The 22022-nt window shown below is 38.9% G+C and overlaps 1 protein-coding gene across 1 annotated transcript in view; it reads right to left on the bottom strand.

The window, feature by feature from the left end:
- The window catches only part of LOC131737684 (biotin--protein ligase-like), a 40686-nt gene that overhangs the window by 12633 nt on the left and 6031 nt on the right, over positions 1 to 22022 (bottom strand). Inside the window, exons 5-6 of the mRNA XM_059028178.1 lie at positions 21209 to 21391; positions 11935 to 12206 (exon numbers count right to left, since the gene is read on the bottom strand). Of these exons, the coding sequence (XP_058884161.1) occupies positions 11935 to 12206; positions 21209 to 21391 (455 nt within the window). The remainder of the gene's footprint in view (positions 1 to 11934; positions 12207 to 21208; positions 21392 to 22022) is intronic.

Raw genomic sequence — 22022 nt, 5'->3', positions numbered from 1 at the left:
GAAGTGAGAGGCTCTAACCGGTTTGTTTATTAGGTGTAAACTGCCACGGATTTAAATGAACAAAAACAGGCGGCCTAACAAATGCGTCCGCCCATCAGAAAGAGGCTTTTACTGTACACGCAACCTCGTATTCAGAGGCCCCCTGTTGAAAGACACAGCAGTTACAGAGCTGACACAATCAATCACAAAACAAAAACAAAAAATCAAAATGCAGTTAAAACACAGAGTAAAACAAAAACAGGGCACCTTCGTGTACCTTTCTCCATGGAAGTGTTCAAACTGTGGGTGAACAAAAGCTGCTCAAGGCTGTGAAAAGGCTTACGTGGATGGTACATCGTGTTAAAAAGAGAGGGACAGGAAAGTAGTTCACACACACTTGGACAATCACACAGGACTCAAAGCTTATTAATCTTCCAAGGCTCAGCTGTGCTGGATTAACTCGCTCAGCAGGGAATGAAAGGCAGGGCAGCCTAGTATTTGGAGCTGAGGAGTGGGAAGCAGGAGACAGTGGGGTTCCAGTTTGCTAACTCTACAGGACTGATTGCTAAGGAACCTAGATGGACAGGAGATGCTGCACCTTAAGATGCGTTTCCTTGTGAAAGGCCTGGCAACGTCTGAGGAACTCGGGACCAGCAAAAGTTGGCAACTGGAGCAAATATTTACTGGTTTCCGCTCTGGGTGCCCAGCATGTGTATACAACAGATTCACAAGGAACTCGTCTTGAAAGTGTAGACAGCAACCCATTATGATATGCAAATTTACAGTAAAGGGACCCGTTATATTGACTGTTTCCTTTTCCTGAACCAGCACGACCAGTTTAAAAGCAGAAAATGGTATTTCTGACCAGGGGTTTCATCAGTGCTGGCCAACAGGGCTACCAGAGGTCAAATTAAAATTAAAATGAAAAGGATCAAATATTACCCTCCAGCCAGTGCAAACCTGTTCATAGAACTCTCAAAAACTCCGACCAATTATGTAATTATTTTAAAAAATGTCATATATCACATAGTCTACTGTAATAATGTCTAAGCCAAGAGTGCTGCATTTACCTGGCAACATTTTAGCGTCACAAACTTAGAATCTTTTAAAGTAGTTTCCAGTTTAAAGTGGTGTGCTCAGTTGACGGGGCAGTTTTTAGTGTTGGGTTTGTACCTTTCAGGTCCTGCTATGTCCCATGCCTAATCCTCCTCTCGTTACATGCTTAAGAGACAACAATCACATGATGAAGGTTGTCCAGTAAAATCTCTGTATCATAAAACACGCAGCATGCCAACGACATCTCACGGCAGCAGAAGAGCGTTCACACAGCGGTGCACTGCAGCTTCTGATCTTGACCAAGAAACAGATTAAAACAGGCGACGGTGAGGGTGAGAAAAAAAAAAACAAAGCAGTAGAACACTTTACTCCAAAAACAAGACTACAAATAAGGAGAACCTTTCACCTTTGTGCCATGTAACAAGTATTCATTCCCATGATGCCAATCAACAAGACAGCAGATGAGAAGATATTTTAACAAACAGTGTAAACCAGCAAGCAGACTGTTGGAAACTTTCATGAGCTTGGTAGCTGCAGGAGGCCACAGGACTTCAGACTCTTATCAAGCTTGCAAATACACTGGCAACTTATTGTGTTTTTGGAAATAAGATCTTGCTGAAATTGGCAAGACCAAGTATCAGTAGTTCTATTTAAACGTTACCAGAGCGTTGTGCTTAACAGAGACCCACTCATTCCAATTATTTTATCAGATCTGATTAAATAAACAAGGATTGTGATCAATGTGTGAATTTGTGTTTTCAATTCTCCATTAAGATAATATAAAAATATACACTGCTTTGACAATTCAGCTTAAAATTGGACTATGCCAGGGATCTGGCTTTCTACACACACCGAGACTCAGACTGGCAGAAATCCATGAAAATTAAGTGCTGACTGAGTTTTTATCTTTTCCAGCATTAGAACACATATTTAAGTGCAAACTGCAATACAGAATATTCTTTGATTTACTTTGAAGGTCCTTTTAGAAAACATAACATGGAAATACATTTTTTTTTCCATGTTTACAACCCCCTCCACCCTCCTCCTGGTTGAAACTGGGTGATGAAAGTATACACATGCCAAATGAAATCAAAATTGAAGTGGGGGTAATTTGTCAATCAAGGTCAAAGGTTTACAGGTAATTGCATGGCCTGGGAGTGATGGGATTGTACTGTGTCTTTGAGTGTCATTAGAAAGCATTTGGAAAGAGCCTTAAAATGAAACGGCTCAATTAAAACAAACAGTTATTCATGAATCTACGATTATGGCTAAAGCAATGCGAGCTACCTTGTAGATTACGGGTGCAATTTGGTGTGCTAGGTTTCCTCTATGGACCGACCCATTAAACCCAGTTCTGCTTCCCACTCTCTGGCTATTTGTGGTTGATTCCACACCCCTTATTAGATCCCTCACATGCTAGACCACAGGCCATTCTAACCAAGCTCAGCTGGTTAAGGATTCCAACAATACTTTTTGTCCTGTTGGTAATTGCAACAAGTATTGAACAAAGAGAAACAACGCAGCAGGTCTACTAGACAAAGGGACAAGCCTAGTCTTCCACACAGAAGATAACATCTTTTAAGTCAAGATAGCAGATACCTCTCACTTGTTTTCTTATGGAGAGAAGCTCAACAGGGACCCTCCCCTTCAATAGCCTTTGCCATGACAGCAGAACCCAGGTCACTCATCCATCGCGAGGTCATTGCAGAACAAATGGACACCACCCAAGCCATCTGTACGACAAGTGGATATAAGTGGGCACATCTAACCAGTCTGAGAATGTTCTCACTGTGGGATTAGCCAAGCTGTTACCCCGATAGGGAGCTTGCATCAAACGCCACCACAAAAGAGGAATTACGCACAAAGATTTATTTTCTCTCTTTTTTGATTTTTAATCACAAAGAAGATTCTTCAATACTTGTATCGAAACTCTGAGCGTACAGATGTTTCCTGACAGCCCAGTGGACCAAAAACACAGTACAACATGAAGGATTTTTCTCTTGTTTGCAAAACCTAAAAATGCAAAAATAGATCACAAACCACACTGGCCAGTGCAAGAACACCATCATGTTGGCAAGTTCTGGTATAGTTCAATGAAAAAAGAAAGTGTATTATTATTATTATTATTATGATGATTATTATTTATTCATTTAATAAAAAGAAAAGTTTTAATGTGCAAAACCTGTTTAGGTGTGGAAATCTAATAAAGAAATCTGAAAGGATTATGCCAGACATCAATGTTAATTTTGAAAACTGGATTTGCAATTAACATCATAAGCATATTTGTATTGACCAAGAGGAAAACATTTTCATGATCAATATAGTAAAAACTAATCTCTAAATGTGATTATTTGAGCTAATCCTACCGACTAAAAAGCGGCCGCAAATTATCATTTTCATTTAGGAGATCAATGAAAGACTTTCTCCAATAGACACAAAGCAAGGACGCAATTTAGCAGTATTCTTTCCCATGGTTATACTATGCATTTAACAGTTTACATGGTTTGCCCTGTTTAATAATATGCTTTACCATACCTCTCTGGGCTTCACAGTGCTTACCTAAGCTTTACCATCTGTTCACTATGTGTTTGTTTTTACAATTGGCTATGCTTTTACTATAGTGAACTCTTATACTTAAATACTAAAGCTCAGCTCCCAACAGGCACCTTCGATTGCCATTCAGAAAACATGACAAGTACTGTTGCCTATTCCTGACTATGGAGATGTTGTTTACAAGTTTGGAAAAAACATGTTTGGAGAAAAGAAGACAGTCTCATTTTGCCTCTCTGCTTTACAAATGTAGACATGGCGATGGTCCAAGAGACTTAAAATCCATGTTACCCATTGAAGTTTATGAGCGTTATATTTTAAGGAACACTGACTGTAAACTGAATATTCCTTTTATGAGAACAAAGACAGGCCAGGCATCTTTTATGTATGGAGCTCCTGAATTCTGGAATCGGGTAAATTTAAACATTTGATTTTACAATTACTTTCTTACTCAAAGTACATGCAATCACCGATTAAAGAAAAATGTGTGTGAGAATCGATCATGCTAAATGTATATCTGTCTACTTTGTTTCCTGGGTCCCTCTTGAAAAAAAAAGCTGGATGTGCAACTTAATGAGGTTTTCCTGCTGTGTGTGTGTCTCTCTGTGTGTGTGTACATTTTAAATGCATAAATAAATACAACAAACTTAAAGGGCAACTTCATCCCAGCTATGTTCCTGAAGGTATGTATTCTTGTTGCTGTTTAGAAACACTCTACACTTAGAGACTCTTTACAATGGAGACGAGCAGCCTCTACAGAATTCTCAAACACGTCTTCTCTCAGCTGCTACATCAGAGTAGAAGCATTACCCTATGTGTTCTATGTGGTACTTGCATCCACTAGGGGTGGATTGTTGTAGTTAAGATACACACTCTGATTTACAAGCTCCTTCTTACTGCCAACTATTTCTGCCTCCTCGTTACAATATATTTTTTGACTCAAATCACTGTTTTGGGATTTAACACAGTATTTGGGTCATTATTCACTTAAAAAAATATATGTTTAAACATGTCATTAGTGCAGTTTTGACTGAGTGTACAACTCAATCATAAGAAACAGTTTTTTTTTATTATTATGTTAAAATTTGAGACCATCTAAAATGCAAATGTTAGAATTGAAATATTTATTTAGATATATTTTTCATGTCATGTAAAGAGCAGCAATTTAGTTGTTAAGCAAGTTAAAAAAAATTAGGTTTGGATGATTCTTTGTTAGAGTACAACAGGCCAGCCTGCACATCATTAAAACCAGCATATTATTACAGCTGAAGAACAAAGTAGTATTTTAATTAAAGAGGTACAGTGTCGTTCAGAGCCAAAGACTGAGGGAGTCACAAGATCACAGTTTGAGTTCACAGCGTCAAAGAACAGCCCAGGGGTTAGAACAACTTCACCTTCTTTTTCAATGTTCACTTGGCAGCACTAGTAGTGACACTTCTGTTACCCTTGATAAATCTATTCATCTTTACTCCAAAAGACTAACTGCCTGGATCCACTATGACGTTTTAAAAGACCTGCACGAAATAAAACAGCAATAGCCTGTCTATTTTGGACCACAGACTCCCTTGTTTTAAAACAGTGGGGCCTTACCATTTTTGCACCCCCCCACTTTCTGAATTTTTACTTTCTGAATACACATTAATGCTTTATATTAAACCGCCCTCAAACAGGTTTTTTCGTTTGACCCCAGATTCAGCTAATTAATATGCTGCTCATTCTAGACATAAACTTTTACTTTAGAATGCAGTGCCAGATGTTAGAAGAATATGAAATGAGGACTTTAGCCATCTGCTTACAATTTGAGATAATTGGAAGTTGAGCATGCAAGGTCAATTGGACCAATTATGTTTTATGTACAAACCTGCTGCTGCAGTTTTTTGTAGGTCTTTACATGTCTCATATTTTCACAGGAAACAGGCCCTAATACCAAACGGTGTCAGTTTTGATTGTAGATTCCCTGTGCAAACAAACACTGATTCGTGGGTTCTTTGCCAGGACAATTGGCACATTTTCCCCTCACTAAAGCTCCTCCTTCTGCTAATTGTAAGGTTTATTCCATGTGAACACAGCCCTGAGCAGGGGGGGCGGGGGGGGGGGGGGGGGGGCTAGTAACAGTTGCTTGTTTTTTATTGTCTTAGCATTGCACATCAATCTAACTGCTGTAGCACGACCTAACATTACACCCAGTAACACATACTGGGCCATACTGTATATATATTAAATATATTTTTATATTTTTTGATATTTAAAAGAATGTTCTAATGGATAAAACATTAAACTATTCAATATTGTTGTTGTCTTCTTTATTGTATTCATTAAAGTGCGGCTCATCTGATAGAGAGAATGATACACATTATGCACAGATACATGCAGATCACTTGATACATACAGACAGCTAGATGAATGGGCTTTATTAAAAACACACCCGCTCTGTGACGCACGGCCCGTGTTGTTTCAAATCGTAAAAAACAACATCCTTATTTTTAAATCTTCTACTCTGTGCAGGACGAATTGGGTATCTGATTACCTGTCATTTGACCTCACATGCTCTGAGCGAACTGACATTAGCAGAAGCACACAGCTGTTAAAAGTGCTGACATTTGAACATGTCATACCATTCACAGATAATCTGTCAGGTTCAGGGAAAAAAAAACACTAGTTTAAAACTGTAATTGTATACAGTAGAGTTCCTGGCCTTGTCTGGAGATAAGTTTTATAATTGGAATGAACTGCATACCCGTCTGCACCTCAGGCTTAGGTATACCTCAAACATAAAAAAAGAAGTACATTTTTCTAATTTGACTGCATAGTGGCGTATTTGAGGGCTACAGCTTGGAACACTGACAAAACCAGTTGCTGTGCTGCATGCACACGGATCATACTCAGAGCAAGAAACGCATCATTACATTATTCTTACTGCGGTACACACCACACATGCACAATGCCAGTCTGAGCCATTTTGTAGATCTGTACAAAACCAATAAATCGCACGTTGACAGTAAACAGCCACAGGCATTACAAAATGCACTAGTTAATAAAATGTACATATGTATATACAACAATGTATAGGGTGCTGTATGATACAGGCTGATATCCACCACATGAGCGGCTTTGACACATTTTTTGGCCACTCACACCTTAAGTGGGGTGAAAATCAACTTATAGCTATATTATATTTTTTTTACAAATAATTAACAGTATTCCAAATATGCCAATCCTTCAGAAACCAACCACTTCAAAAGCAGGCTCTACTGTGAAAGAGTGACATCCACACTGTCATTTTTCATTGCTTTCTCCATTTATTTATTTAGACTTTGGATTACATTTTGAAAGACAGTATTATAATGAACTCCTATTTTTTTGAAAGGAGAAACACAGTTGTTCATTTTACAAAACTATAACCAAACAACTAGAAAAAAAGTAATATACTTTAGGGTCTCACTTAATTCAAGTTAATTAAAAGACCCAGTTAAAGTTAATTAAAGAGTGAGCTGACGCTTTCATATATACTGTACCACTCCCTTTGTCATCTTGTGGGCTTACAGCAGTATGGATGACAGAAAAGCAGCAAATGAAATTCCCCTTCTGTGCTGACCTTGTGGGAACGGCCCATCAGCCACAGCTCAGTATTATTAGCTGTTCCTGACTAAACAAAGAGCTAATGCACTGGACAAACAAACAGGCTCCCTGGACAGCTATCAGCCCAGAGCTGCTGTCAATACAAACCTGTCTTTATCAGGGCACACTAACATAACGCTTACCGAAGCACTTCCCTTCACAAAGGGGTCTTAAATCCTCAAGCCAGTGCTGGAAAGGTTTTATTGCTTGGAATTGAAGATTATATACATTTCCATACAATTTAATTTCCTACCAATGTTCTGTATAATTCTCTTGTGGTTTCCGTATCTAAATCTTTTTGCCATGCTTACTAACTTTTTCACAAAATATTTTCCAAAAGGCTGATTTTTCTGAAGGGAAGTGGGGATGCATATCAGTGTTGAACAGGCTTCAGTGCACAATTTCCTCCTGGTCCTGTGGGCTTCAGTGCACAGTGCAACGCAAATATGCGTCCTCAATTGAATCGGGAAAAAAAAAAAAATGCTTGGAGAAATTTGTAGCGCAGCAGGTTATTTATCCGATTGTAATAAAATTAATAAAAATAAAAAATATTCTGGTACTCTAGAAGAGTGCATGGAAAAATATTTGGGCTACAGTTAACCATGATGAGTTAGGTGGGTTACAGCAAACCAACATGTGTGCTTTCTGCAGCTTATTTTATTGTGAACTGAACACAAATGGACAAAAATGATGTGTTCAAAAAGCAACAGCATGCTGTTAAATGCACAGGACTGCAAGTCGCTCATGTCTATACTTCAGTTCAGGTTAGGTATGACTGGATGCAACTTCAGAAATCTAGCTTAAGATTTAGAACAGAGGGAAGGAAGGTGACATGTACAGAGTGCCTTGACAAATGTGCTCTGCTAAAACACTTTTGGTACTGCCTGTGTTTTTTCTTCTCCTACAGGTGAATTAAACATAACATTCCGTAATTAATGGACACACCCTGTTCCTGCTCGTACTCTGGCAGAACATGCATTAGGAAACCAAGCATTTCATCACTGCTGATCCTCAGAAACCCGTTCTGGTGTGCTGCTAACTCGCAATTACTAAACAAGCCACTCACTCACACACACACACACACACACAAGCATGTTACTACTACGGATCCTATGCAGGTGGTCACTATTTCATCTTATCAACACGTTTGTTTTTTTTGTACAGCATGAAACAATTTGCATCCTAATAAGGCTTTTCTTTGTGTACTATCTGCTGCTATACATTCAAATTGCATGTGGACTGCAGACTTGAAAATGATGGTGACCCCTGTAGGGATGTAAATGCACTGACTGGTACAGCCGTGCCATTTATATAACTTCTTTTTTATTTCCGGTAAGGCTATATACACAATCCTAACCCCTAAGGGATCGATGAGATGCATGTTCTCCTGAATGAATGTGTTTGGGAGCTTGCATTATGAAATATCAATGCTACAATCTGTGTATGCTATAGAACTCACAGTCTACTGATATATTAAACTGGTATGTGATAAAGAGTGAAAGAAGCAATGTTTTAAATCTCCCTCACTGCTAAATATTTGTATTTGCCCACAACAGTGTGCAGTTGTGCCTGTTTATAGAAATATAAAAAGCACATTATAGCTAGAGGACAATAAATTACAATGTGACCAAAGTAAGTAATAAGATATAGAATTCCAATTATACAGAACTGAAGTTCATCATTTCCGGTGACTGTGTGTGGCTGCTGCACTTGTTTTATGATGTTTGCAATTATTCTGAATTGTTCTTTTGCTCCAATACTGTTATTTTTTAACTAACCAGCTACCCTCTTGCTTGCACGCCTGTGCTGTTTTTCTATGCATCTTTGGTTCCTGGTTCTTGAGATATCACGTGGCATTGTGACTTTTCAACTCTTTTGGCTCGACCTGTTTCATGGTACAGTAAAATTACAAGTAGCCTGGTGTAAGGAGCCCTGTCTAATGCACAGGTGTTAGCGATCGCGGTGAGAGGAGTTCTGACAGCTCTATAACCACACCTGTAGAGGAGACTGATTCTTCTGGATAGTGGTTGAGAAGCTTGCTTGTGTGGTTGCCGGACCACGCCCAGTCTCCCCTCTCTTAAGCTGGGTCCACACCTGAGCGATCAGTTGCGCGATCGTGTCGCTTATATGTGGACGTCCCTGCAACCAGTTGCGAGCAGTTGCGCAACCAGTTGCTTGAAGTAGAGCCGGGCTCTACTTTCCAAGCAACCAGCTGCGCGACTTCTGTAGACACAGGCGATCATGTGGCAATTCAACAACTCTGATTGGTTCTTATAATGCTGACTGCATGGCTTGCATATTAAGAAGTTCGAATTTTAAAAATGTTAAAATTAAACGGTTTCCTCCAGCTTTTACGCGGCTTGGTTTTTTTCTTTAGGGAATATGGCATTTAAAATAACAGTTGAAAAAATAATAACAGCCAACTCTTCCTCGTTAATTACTGGACACATTACGACCTGTGTCAACTCGGTTGTCAAAAAATAAATAAAATAAATACGATTCTAAACTTGTAGACACGGGAGAAAAAAAAAAAAAACGTGTCAACTCGGTTGTCAAAACCCCCAAAAAAATACTGTCACCTCAGTTATCATAAAAAAATGAAACTTGTAGACGCGGGAACCTTGTTGCACAAGTAATTGCTCAGATGTGGACACTGCAATTGCTCGCAACTGAGTTGCGCGATTTCGGGAGCAACTGGGTCGCGCAACTGATCGCTCAGGTGTGGACCCGGCTTTACATTTGCAAAAAGCATGTCAGAAAGGCCAAGGAAAGGAGATCACTATCCACTGTAGGACAGGGTTGAGTTCATGTTACAGTAAGCATGTTATATAAATTCATTACTTACACTAATTACTATTATAAAAATAAGTTTATATATACAAGGGAAGTTGTATATAGGGCGGCAGTGTGGAGTAGTGGTTAGGGCTCTTGGACTGGAGGGTCCTGGGTTCAATCCCAGGTGGGGGACACTGCTGCTGTACCCTTGAGCAAGGTACTTTACCTAGATTGCTCCACTAAAAACCCAACTGTATAAATGGGTAATTGTATGTAAAAAATAATGTAATTGTATGTAAAAATAATGTGATATCTTGTAACAATTGTAAGTCGCCCTGGATAAGGGTGTCTGCTAATAAATAAATAAATAAATAAATAAATAAATAAATATACTAGTAATTTAATTATACAGTTTAATTTACCAAACTCTGAGGAGCAGGAAAGATACTTTGAAGAATAATAACGTTTAATTAGAATGTAAAATAGCAACGTGGGCCATCTGGAAATTAAGCAAATAATCAAGGGCTCTTAAATCAAGCTATAGACCTCTTTTTTTTGCTTTTTGCTTTTTTTTTTCTAGCACAGAACCTTAATGACAACACTGTCAGCTCCAATCAATTCAACTCGAGTCCAGAATCAATTTTTCAAACTTTATGACAGGTCTAATAGCTTCCACCTGTTTCTTGGATCCTGACTGTTGACTGGCAAGTTACCAGTGAGATGGTGGAAATGTAGACAAAGACCTCTATTAGGTGCAGGCTGTTTCTACCGCTGTGAGGTCATTGAGCCATTAAATTAGTTCCAGCCCACTAGCCTGCCCTCCCAGAGCACTGGTGCACTCTCGCTCTCGCTCTCTCTCTCTCTCGAGTGTCATTACTACAGCAGGGTTACCATCACTCAGTCCAGAGGTGTAGTGCTATCCGCTGTTCAGACCCTTACTGAAGGCTCCTCTGAACAGGCTGCTAGTACAAGCAAGAGTCTGTTCTCTCCTCCCAGTGCAAGCCCTACTGGTGCAATATTGTCAGCCTGAAGCATAAACAGTCCGAACAGATTAAGGAGAAGAAGATGAAGAACCACCTCGAAATGGAGCAGGGTGCATTAAGTAAACCTGTGGTTTTTTTTTTTTTTTTACTTGTTAAGTGAAATCCCCAAGACAGTTTTGATTAAATTTTTCAAAATCAAATCTGGGTTTTACAATGCAATGCCACAAAAGAGATTGGTTTTAATTTTGTGATTGGTCTGATTTGTTTAATGGTAAACCTACTGCGCCCAATTTCCTTTATTCAGAAGAGTTCATGGGGTGCAAGTCCAGCTTTGGCTTACTAATATTGATAAAAAAATAAATTAAAAAAAACACCTCTGATATATCAGGTGTGCCATTGGTATTACTTGCTGTACCAAATACCAAACATAATCACAGTAAACCAAAAAACACAAAATGGTACCGGTAATGTGTGTGTGCATAATAACTATTTCAAGCTATGTGTTGCTTGAAGTTAAGTATAAAGGAAAAATGAGAGGAGTCTATAAAATATATAAGATCTAAACTGTGGCAGATCTACAGGACACAGCCCAGGAACTCTTCACTATTATTTCTACTGGTATTCTCCAGCAGGAGTCACTGGAGACCAGGGTTCCTGTTTTTCAATTCCAATTCCATTTCCAATTCCAATTCCTTTTTAAAATCAATTTCCAATTCCCATTCCCTTTTAATCAATAACAGCGCATCAATGATCAAAACCGTAATTACATTGGCTTCCAATGAAAGCAGTTGAATAATCATAATTATGTCTCTAAAATATAAATTCCAATTCCAATTCCAATTCCGGCAAAGGAATTGGAATTGAAGAACAGGAACTGACCCCAGCCCTGCTGGAGATGATAAGATGTGCGACAAGGTCTGTGAAAGAGCAGGTTGGTTAAGGAGACATTACAAGGCAGTGGAATGAACCTTACCCGTCCAGCAGATCCATGGTCGTGGGCGTCACTTCCGCGAAGAGGACGATCTGCCCCAGGCTCCTGGACTGCAGGCTCCGGGAGTACGTCTGGAGGTCCAACTGCTCCGAGGAGAACCCCAAAGGCTGCGTGACCAGAGGAAGGATGCCCTCCATCAGCTCCATCCCAGGCTGCAGAGCTGAAACCGCTTTCAGAGAGACCTTGGCGGACCTCAAAATCCCCTCTGTGTCCACTGCGGTCGACAGCCATTCCAGGAAGGAAAGCCTGCTTGACTAAAAATAAAAATACAATTTACAAAAATGAGGCTATAGTACTGTTAAAGTTTCCTAAAACAACCACTAAAGGGAAGATCTAGAATAGACAGGTGAATAGGCCAAATAATATGTGAACGGCTGGAAAACTCCTCACTTTCATAATCTCTGGTCATGGTGGTATCTGTATCAGACATTATTGCAGGATTAGAAACTTTAATCTGAAATCAGAAAGCTGAGATCGAAGGCACTACCACACAACAGAAGACTGTAGAACATCCTCGTAGATGGTCTAGCTTTTTTAAAAAAATACACCAAACGGAAGGAGAGCAATTAAACACTGAAAAGGAAAGTCAGACTTATAGATTTAGAAACCACAATAAAAAGGCACTGTTTACCGGTTTCTAAATCACCATAAAACCCGGATTACTGGGCATTACCTTGGTAGCTGACCTTGTCTGTACAGTAGTGGTGTATGTGTTCAAAAAGCAGGCATCTAATCAGGGGTCTACTGCTTAAAAATAAGCTTATAAAGTAAGAATAATTTGCATGCACAGATCACAAAGTTACTTGAGCAGCTGTGTTGTGCTTAATGCTATTAGAGCAATCCTGGAAGCTTGCCGTTGCAGATACCTCGAGCAGAATGTTAAAAATAAAATAAAAGAATGCCGAATGAAATTCCACCCTCTTTAAAAGGAGGTTAGGGTCAGGTTTTGCATAATCATGCAGTACCGCAAAGAGGTTGAAAAGGCAAATTGAAGGTATTTTCCAGGCACATGTGCATATTTTAGGTAATGCTCCTTTCATGAAGTCTTTGATGTAAAAGTTCTTTTTTTTTTTTACTGACTAAAAAAATATCACTTTTGATCTCACATGTTTTTTCTACATATTGTACTTGATAAACCCCAACTGAAGTGTTTCTGTTATAAAAGCCCTTAAAAGGGCACATAAGGACCTTTTTATTTTATTGTGTTACACGTTCCCATGTGTTGCTACAACTGTTTACGTAAAGTGAGTGTAGTGTTTTATTTATTTATTATATATTTTTTTACATTTTGACCACTTTTTTAAAGTTTTAAATAGCATTCCCTGCCTCAAGATGACTTCACATGTACCCGCATGGACCTCTCAGAATTACATTTCCCATCATCCTCCTGCTCACTGGTAAATCCATCTCAGTTATATGTGAGCAGGAGGATGATGGGAAATGTAGTTCTGAGAAGTCCATGCAGGTACATGTGAAGCCATCTTGAGGCTTCACATGTACTTGCATGGACTTTGTGTGACCCTGAGCAAGTCACTTAACCTCCTTGTGCTCCGTCTTTCGGGTGAGACGTAATTGTAAGTGACTCTGCAGCTGATGCATAGTTCACACACCCTAGTCTCTGTAAGTCGCCTTGGATAAAGGCGTCTGCTAAATAAACAAATAAATAATAATAATAAAAAAGGCATGTAGTGTAAGGTCTAATTGAGTGATGGTCCCTGGCTTGAGAGTCTGTCTACATGTGGGTTGAAAACAGAGATTATTAAGGCAATGCATAATTAAATGTATACGGAGCTTCAGGTTCCCAATAAAAACAAACAGGAATAAGTTGGAAGCATGACACTGTTTTTAAGGAAGTATAACCACAAAAAAAAAATTGACATGGTATTGTTAGGTGGTTAAAACACCATTCTGTTTCTGTTGATTATAAGATACTTGAACAGGAGAAATTTTAATACAGTCAGGTTTAGTTACACATTCATTTTGAAGCCGCCAGTCTGATCGGGTGTGTTTTCTTAAGCTCATAAGGCTGGAAGTTTGCATTTTTAAAAAGAGAATAAGACAGAACTTCCAAGTGCTTTTGGACACCTTAGAATAAACAAGTGAATTGTTTGTTTCTAGTTAAGGTTGTAAAAGGTTGAAACGTTTAATATAAAATAAAAATCCTAAACTAGTATTTGACTAAACTGAAAACGTCTTTGTTTATTTTTTTATTTTTTTTTAAGTTTCATCATTTATTCATTGTGATCCAACGTTAAATTTTTAAATAAATACAAAACTAAAATATAAAGATGACTAACAAATTGTGTTTTTTCACTGAAAGCGTGTGCAATGGTTTCAGGCTGGGTTTAAACATTTGTGGCTGGTTTCACAGACCCCGATTAGGGAAGGTAGTCCAAGATTAGTGCTAATTGGGGTATGTGAAACCACCCCTAAATCGATTAAACATAGATGTAAAGCCTTAGTTCCCTGCCTTAAAAATAAATAACTCAATAAATAAATAATACAGCAAGGCTACATTTTAAAGATCGGAGTAAAACGCTTTAAGAACAGCCCACCATTCACGGTTGTGGCACACAAAAGCCATGAAGGCATTAGCCAAAACTTTGTCTGATTTCCCTATTATTTTTTTATTTAATTTTGTACATGGCTACTTAGAGGGATGCCTCATTACAACATCAGTGCGCCACGGCTCTTCCTTCAGCTAGTAAGAGAAAAAAAAAAAAAAAAAATCAACCTTTGAAAGACACCATCTGGTAACTGAATTGTCTCGTTAGCACCCACGGCGTCTGAAAGGGCAGAGATGATAACGATGACTGCTAACATAATTGCTTGTGATCCGTATTAGAGCGTGTGGCGATAGCTAATCAATTAGAATCACTCATCAGCATGCTTCCATTATCTTCTTTGTACTTGTTACACTGCAGTAATTAGGGTTCTGCGATCAGATTCCTGAGACAAATTCAAATACAATTTCAATCTCAGAGCTCACGCTGCAGCCTAAACACAGGTGCTGAATAGGATTTTACAAATCAAAAAACTAGCATTTAAAACAAGATATCTCTAATAATAATAATAATAATAATAATAATAATAATAATAAAATAGAAGTAGTATATATTAAACATAGCAGGGGTTAAAATAAAGGCACAAACCATTTTTGTATGAGCATGAGAATCACGGAATATAAAACAGTTGTATACTAATGTGAAGACACTATCTCAAAGTGTGATGATGCCTTTGTCATACAGTAACATAAAATGTGATATTACTTAAATATGTCAGCCATATTGGTCAATGTCAAGGTTATAGAAATATTTAGTTATCACCGTTTCTGCAATATCTGTACCTCATATGGTCTCTGATAGTACAGGTAGCCACAAAACGGTTAACCTTGTATGATTCCCACTAGAGAATCAGAAAATACAGGTGTGTACTAAACAGGACACCAATGTAGTGATGTCTTTATATACAGGAGATGGCGATACCTCATGCTCCTAGTCGCACCTTGAACAATGAATGCTAAACTTTTGGCAGTTCCTTCTAGGTTGTCTATAATCAGGAGGGGCGAGGGCCTTTGGAACTCTGTCCCGAGTCAGATCAGGAACGCTGGCACAGTCGAGTCTTGTAACTCAAATTAAAAAATAGATTTGTTTGCGTCGGCTTATTCTTGAGCTGGATTGATTGGTCAGTGGCTCTTTTTTATTTATTTCTTTTTAAAATAGTTTTTATTGTAAAGTGTCCTGGGATGCTCCGGGTGAAGAGCGTTATACAAAAGCAAATCGCATTGTTTTGTATTTATTATCAGGAAACCAAAAAGTATTTTTACGTTTGGATAGCATTTCAAAATTCAGATGCTTATGGAAATATTCTTTCATTTTAAAATATAAATGACAAGATGAGCACTGAAAAAAATTAACAAACACACTATTTTTTAATTTTGTGATCCCATTATATATAAACATACTAGATAATCTTTGCATGAAAAAGAAAAAAAAACAAAACATTTGGGGCTGTAAGTTCACGCATTTGGATCTAGTAGCAAATTCTATCTGGACCCTAACATTAGATATTCCGCATGGATCCCTGCACTTGTAGTCCAGTCCTTGACTGCAGAGTGTAAGGTAGTCCTCATGCTGGGATACTGTGCTTCTGAATTGTTAAGGTGTACACTGCTCCACTACTTTCCTTTTGCAGCAATTAAAAAAAAAAAAAAAACGAATCTGGAAGCAATCTTGCCGGCAGCTGCTCTCCTTAGCCGAATGTTTGTTGTAACAAAGTGGCTGGGGCAGAGGTGAAATGTTAACCTGAACTCAAAACATACCCAAGAAGAAAAAGAAGAGGAAAAATTGTACAAACACAGTTTTGCTTTTGGAAACACTGTCTTTTTGTATCTATTAAAAATCAACAGGTCCAAGTGGGTATATAAATGAAAAGCCAACAATCAAAGTGATTCACGAATCATATTAGAAACGATCTTAAAAACTGCTTTTGAGCGTTTTAGTGCAGGTTTGATAAATGACTTGCAGAAGGAGGTCCGACTTAAAACACAGGGAGTCCAATTGTGTGGCTTTCAATTTGTTTTAATTGAACTTTTTATTGTGACTGCTGTAGAGTATTATCTTTATCACAGTAGTGATTGATTTAACCGATTCTCACAGGATAAACACAGACTGCGTAAAACATAAATCATTACCTACCTATCACAAACCCTGATCAGCACTAATCTTGGACTACCTTATGTCATCTTAGATGTCACTTTGAGTCTTTGTAAAAGGCGAGTGCTCAAGTAGCCCTGGGATAAGCTAACTTTGAATTGTGGTGTTGGTATCCTTTTATCAGCTTTCTAAAAGAACCAAAAAATAAAAGATAACCAATGAGGGTTTATTTTTTTTTTGCATTAGAATTTAAATAACTGCACACAGTTATAATCATTTTGAAAGCCACCAGAATTCAAATGTACCACCATAAGGTGGGTGATTTCATTTTAACTTTATTTTCAAAAGAAAATTAGATGATTGCAGCGCATGTTCATTTTTTAAATAAGAATAGTACCCCCCCCCCCCCCCCAAAAAAAAATAAAATAAAACTGCTTTAGTTAAATACATCCTTTCAGTTATAAATTAGACATTACAGTTCAGAGCCAATTACATAGAAAGAGCAGACACTACTCCATACAGAGAACTGGGGCAGAGTCAGAATCCCATTAATTAAAGCTATATATTGACTCATTAATAAAATAGCAAGCCATGACAGTTTTCTTGTCCCAGCTTAATAAACACACACAGTGCTCCCCCTTTCTAACGCTATAGTAGGGAGCCATAGTTAAGAGATTTGTGTGCTGGAGTACTAGTGCTAGTGTAATGGCATTACGGGGCAAATGAACGTTATAACCTGTCACACAGTATAATGGGCCACCTTCTAACGAGGGAGCACTGTGTGTGTGTGTGTGTGTGTGTGTGTGTGTATATGAACAGGTTTATTTTGGCTGTACAAAAAAGGTTTAAATTATTTTAAAAAATCTTATTTCAGGACATTTTGGACAAGCTTCTTCAGCTGTGCATAAAGAAAAATAAACACAGTGCTGTAAACGTGTTCTTTTTCAAGAAAGCATTTGTTATTTTTATTAAATATAGTTATTTCTAGAAATATTGCCAAATTAAAACTGCTAACTGTTAGTTTTAGGTGTTTCACATCTGTTTTATGATACAGTAAAATGTTGGGTATTAGTATTGTGTGCTCTCTGGGTACTGTTTTCACGCAGCACATGGACTGAACTGTAGCTACATACTGCCACCTTGTGGAGATGCAGCACAGTGCACGTGTTCAGTCCTTTTGCAGGACCTCCCCAGATGAAGCGGGTACATTTTCCCAGTTCTTAAATTTGAATCATGCTCCCTCAATTTGACAGCGCCACCATGAATATTGTTCATCAAGTCACTTTCCCATGTCCTGACAGGTTAAATGCTTATTGGAACTTCAAATAAAATGTTCTTGGAGTAATTGATGTAACCGATTCTCAGACATACATTTTGTAGTCTCCTAACCAGCTTTTCAGTGTTTTTTTTTATTTTTATTTGTCTCAATCAGGTCTACCTGCTTTTCTCATGTACTCTTTGAAGCAGCATGAACCTGATAGTTATATAATGCCTAAGTGTTAATGACATGACCAGGTGTGCACATTCGATTGTGTGTGTGTGTGTGTGTGTGTGTGTGTATATACAGTACATACATACTGCATGCTTATTATGATCATATCACATATTGAACATATTACAAATACTAACTCTTTGAACTGGGGACTGTGTGGCAAGTGTGACAGATGGAAGTAGGGTTGTAAAAAACCAAAATGTTCTGGAAATGTATTTAGTCTTGATTAATTCTACTGAAAAGCCATAGAAAATAATAATTGAATCCTCATTAATTGGGCCCTCTGTCATCTAAAGCCAGACAGGATCAGAGCCACTGTTGCATAGATGTTTTCTGCTAAATTGTCCATAAAGAGATTCTGGGGGTCGCGGGGCGGGGGTGGTGTTGGGGTTAAGTACCAAGTAATTAAAGTGAAAGAATACATTTATTCAGCCACCCCACCTTCTCAGCCCCCTCCCTCCTCCCCAAGAACATATCATGTATTAGTCTAGCATGACCACTAAAGCGCAGCAAGTATCAGTATTTTCCATTACAAAGCAGTATATTGACCACTGTTTTTAATATCTGGAGTCTAGGGAGATACTCGAGGCAAACTGCGAATCAACTTAAAGAATCTGCAAACAGTGACTGGTTGCTATTCTGCATAAATGATGCCATGTGTTCTACGCACGGGACCACACACATGTCATTATAACAGAAATCATGTTGCACAGTTTGAGCAGCTTTTCGGTCCTCTCACCCAAACCGCACGAGACAACATCTCCTACAACAGTAAGAGGAGGCGCCGATCCACACACAGCATTTGACCTTCACTCCAGGTTCAGCTCTACACAACAACCTGAATTCTCTTGGTGTGAAATGCCCAGGATAGGTAATGCAACCAGCTCTACTGTTATTCTAATATCCACAAGAGGAAGCGCAGAAACAGATTCAAGCATGGTCCGCACATTCCCTGCATAGCTGTGGGTATGACATCACTGGCAGAGACCCTATTTAAATATCAATATCAGGGGTCTTACAAAGACACAATGGGGGAATTAACTGAAGCCCGCCAAGCCCAGAAAGATAGACATCTATGGTAGGCTTAAATGGAGCCCAGCAGACAAGGCTCTCTTTCTATTCACTGGCTATTTTTACAGGGATGTTTGTAATTGTTCATATAAACTTTAATGATTGCAGCACATAATTCATACGAGACAAGTTTATATTTCAACCAGTGCCTAGATTTATCCAAAATGTGCAAAAACAAGTCTCTTTTCTAATGAAAACGTTAATGTCCAGACATATTCTATACTATTCTGTAATACTGTTGATACAAGAGCAATTAAATGTTTAACCACAATCTGATAAGCAATTCTCCAGATGAATGCAGAAACGTAAGTGTGACATTCAGACGGATGGATGAATGGACATACAGACACCCCGATGTATCCATTCAGACAGATGGATGAATGGACATACAGACACCCCGATATATCCATTCAGACGGATGGATGAATGGACATACAGACACCCCGATATATCCATTCAGACGGATGAATGAATGGACATACAGACACCCCGATGTATCCATTCAGACAGATGGATGAATGGACATACAGACACCCCGATATATCCATTCAGACGGATGGATGAATGGACATACAGACACCCCGATATATCCATTCAGACGGATGAATGAATGGACATACAGACACCCCGATATATCCATTCAGACGGATGAATGAATGGACATACAGACACCCCGATATATCCATTCAGACGGATGGATGAATGGACATACAGACACCCCGATATATCCATTCAGACGGATGGATGAATGGACATACAGACACCCTGATATATCCATTCAGACGGATGGATGAATGGACATACAGACACCCCGATATATCCATTCAGACGGATGGATGAATGGACACACAGACACCCCGATACATTCAGACGTATGGAAGTTAGTCTCAATAACGTAAATGTTAATACCAAGTTTCATGACAATTTAATAACTGTTTCTCCACATTTATGGATAAATGTGTGAAGCATGACATACATACAACCCTCCGTCCACAGGGATAATGAAAACAAACACTCAAGGTACAAACACTCAAGGTACTCTCTTCAGTACTGTCACTGATTCCGTTTCAGGTTGGTCTTTAAAATAATGTATTATTTAGCATGACCTCCAGAGGGCAGCACATACTAGAGAACCAACATTTCAGAACCACAAAATGCATTGGGTCACAGTTTTATTCCACAAGGAAATAAAAGACCCGTGCCATATAGTTTAACTGGAATTTAACAAAGAGAACACCAGCTGTGAACTTTAATGTCAGTTCAAATCCTGTGCCAGAATTAATGGAATTTAAACCGAGCCCACTGGCAGATCATCAATGGATGTTCAGTGCAGGCCCGACAGGAAGTTACAAATAGGCCTAAGGTAACTAACTGCCTGTGCTGAGCCACATCAAGTAGGCCAACAGTTCTTAAACAATGCTGCCATGTTTCTGCTTCTTTTCACGTCATCGAACCCTTAGAGTTAATACTGTACTGCAGACACAAGGCTCTAATAAAGATTTAATAGGAAAATACTGCAAATCTGACAAAATAGCTATTTATGATCCAAACAACTTCTTAACTCACTCAAGACCTCTTGTATCTGTATTATTATTATTATTTTTTTTTTATTTCTTAGCAGACGCCCTTATCCAGGGCGACTTACAATTGTTACAAGATATCACATTATTTTTTTACACATTATTTTTTACATACAATTACCCATTTATACAGTTGTTTTTTTTTTTTACTGGAGCAATTTAGGTAAAGTACCTTGCTCAAGGGTACAGCAGCAGTGTCCCCCAATGGGGACTGAACCCACAACCCTCCGGTCAGGAGTCCAGAGCCCTAACCACTACTCCACACTGCTGACTAATGTACTTAGGGGGTCAATAAATCACCCCTGGATAAAAAATACCAGCAGGATGTTAAATGGCGGCGGACGTCACTGTTTGGGTAATTAAAATAAGAGTCCATAAAGCTATGTTGTAATAATTATTTTCAAAACCTGGTGCCTCTAAAGCGCCTCAGCAGGTTCTCAGTGCAGTGAAAGCCATACCTCTGTGGTGGTGAGGAGGTAGAGAGGGCTGGGAGGAGGCACGTTGCTCAGTTCGCAGCTCAGCCCGAGAGCACTGAGGATCTCTGTGAGGACCTCGTAGCGCCGGGCGTTGCTGACCTTCAGCATGTTGAAATCCTCAGGGTCCTGGATCTCCTGGGAGTCTGGGGAAGTGTCCAGGAGCACCTGTGATAACGCCGGAGACAGGAGAGAAAGGAATGGGGGAATCGTTGGTCACTAAAGAGTCATTAGTACTGTGATTGTTTTTTTTTTGTTTTTTTTTAGTCATTCCAAGTTTTACTTTAAGAGCTTTAGTCACCTCATGGTCCTGGAGATGGTACCGCCAACGAGACAAAAACAACGATTAGTTTTAAACCAGCATGCAGACAAGAAAACACTCCAGTGGGCAAGCTGCACACTTCAGTACACACACCCAGAGGACAGAGTAAGCCAATCACAGGCCTGGGATTCACTGAAACATACAACAACTGGGCCTGTACTTAAATCCTATACAAGTATGTAAGGGGGTGTTGAAAATGTGCAATCAGAAGTAATGCTAGTCACCTTCCTTTGATAAATCTGGAATAATCAAGCAGCAGCGTCTTGTTCGAGAGTGAACATTTACATGCCTGCAATAGTAAACACGAGAGGGTAACGGCAGCTGGTCCAGCGCAGTCAGAGGTGGTGGGTATTGAACGTTAGTAAAGGAACCGAGATGGTCTGTATTTGAACTGAAACCAAGCCACATGAATGCCTCTAATTCAACTGTGATACAGGTTTCATCCGGGGCTGCAGTGTAACTACATGGCTTGGGTCG

Source organism: Acipenser ruthenus, chromosome 8, assembly GCF_902713425.1.
Source record: "Acipenser ruthenus chromosome 8, fAciRut3.2 maternal haplotype, whole genome shotgun sequence".
NCBI classification, from domain to species: Eukaryota; Metazoa; Chordata; class Actinopteri; order Acipenseriformes; family Acipenseridae; genus Acipenser; species Acipenser ruthenus.
The sequence above is the reverse complement of the archived record's forward strand: the minus strand, read 5'-3'. Positions and strand labels throughout refer to the sequence as shown.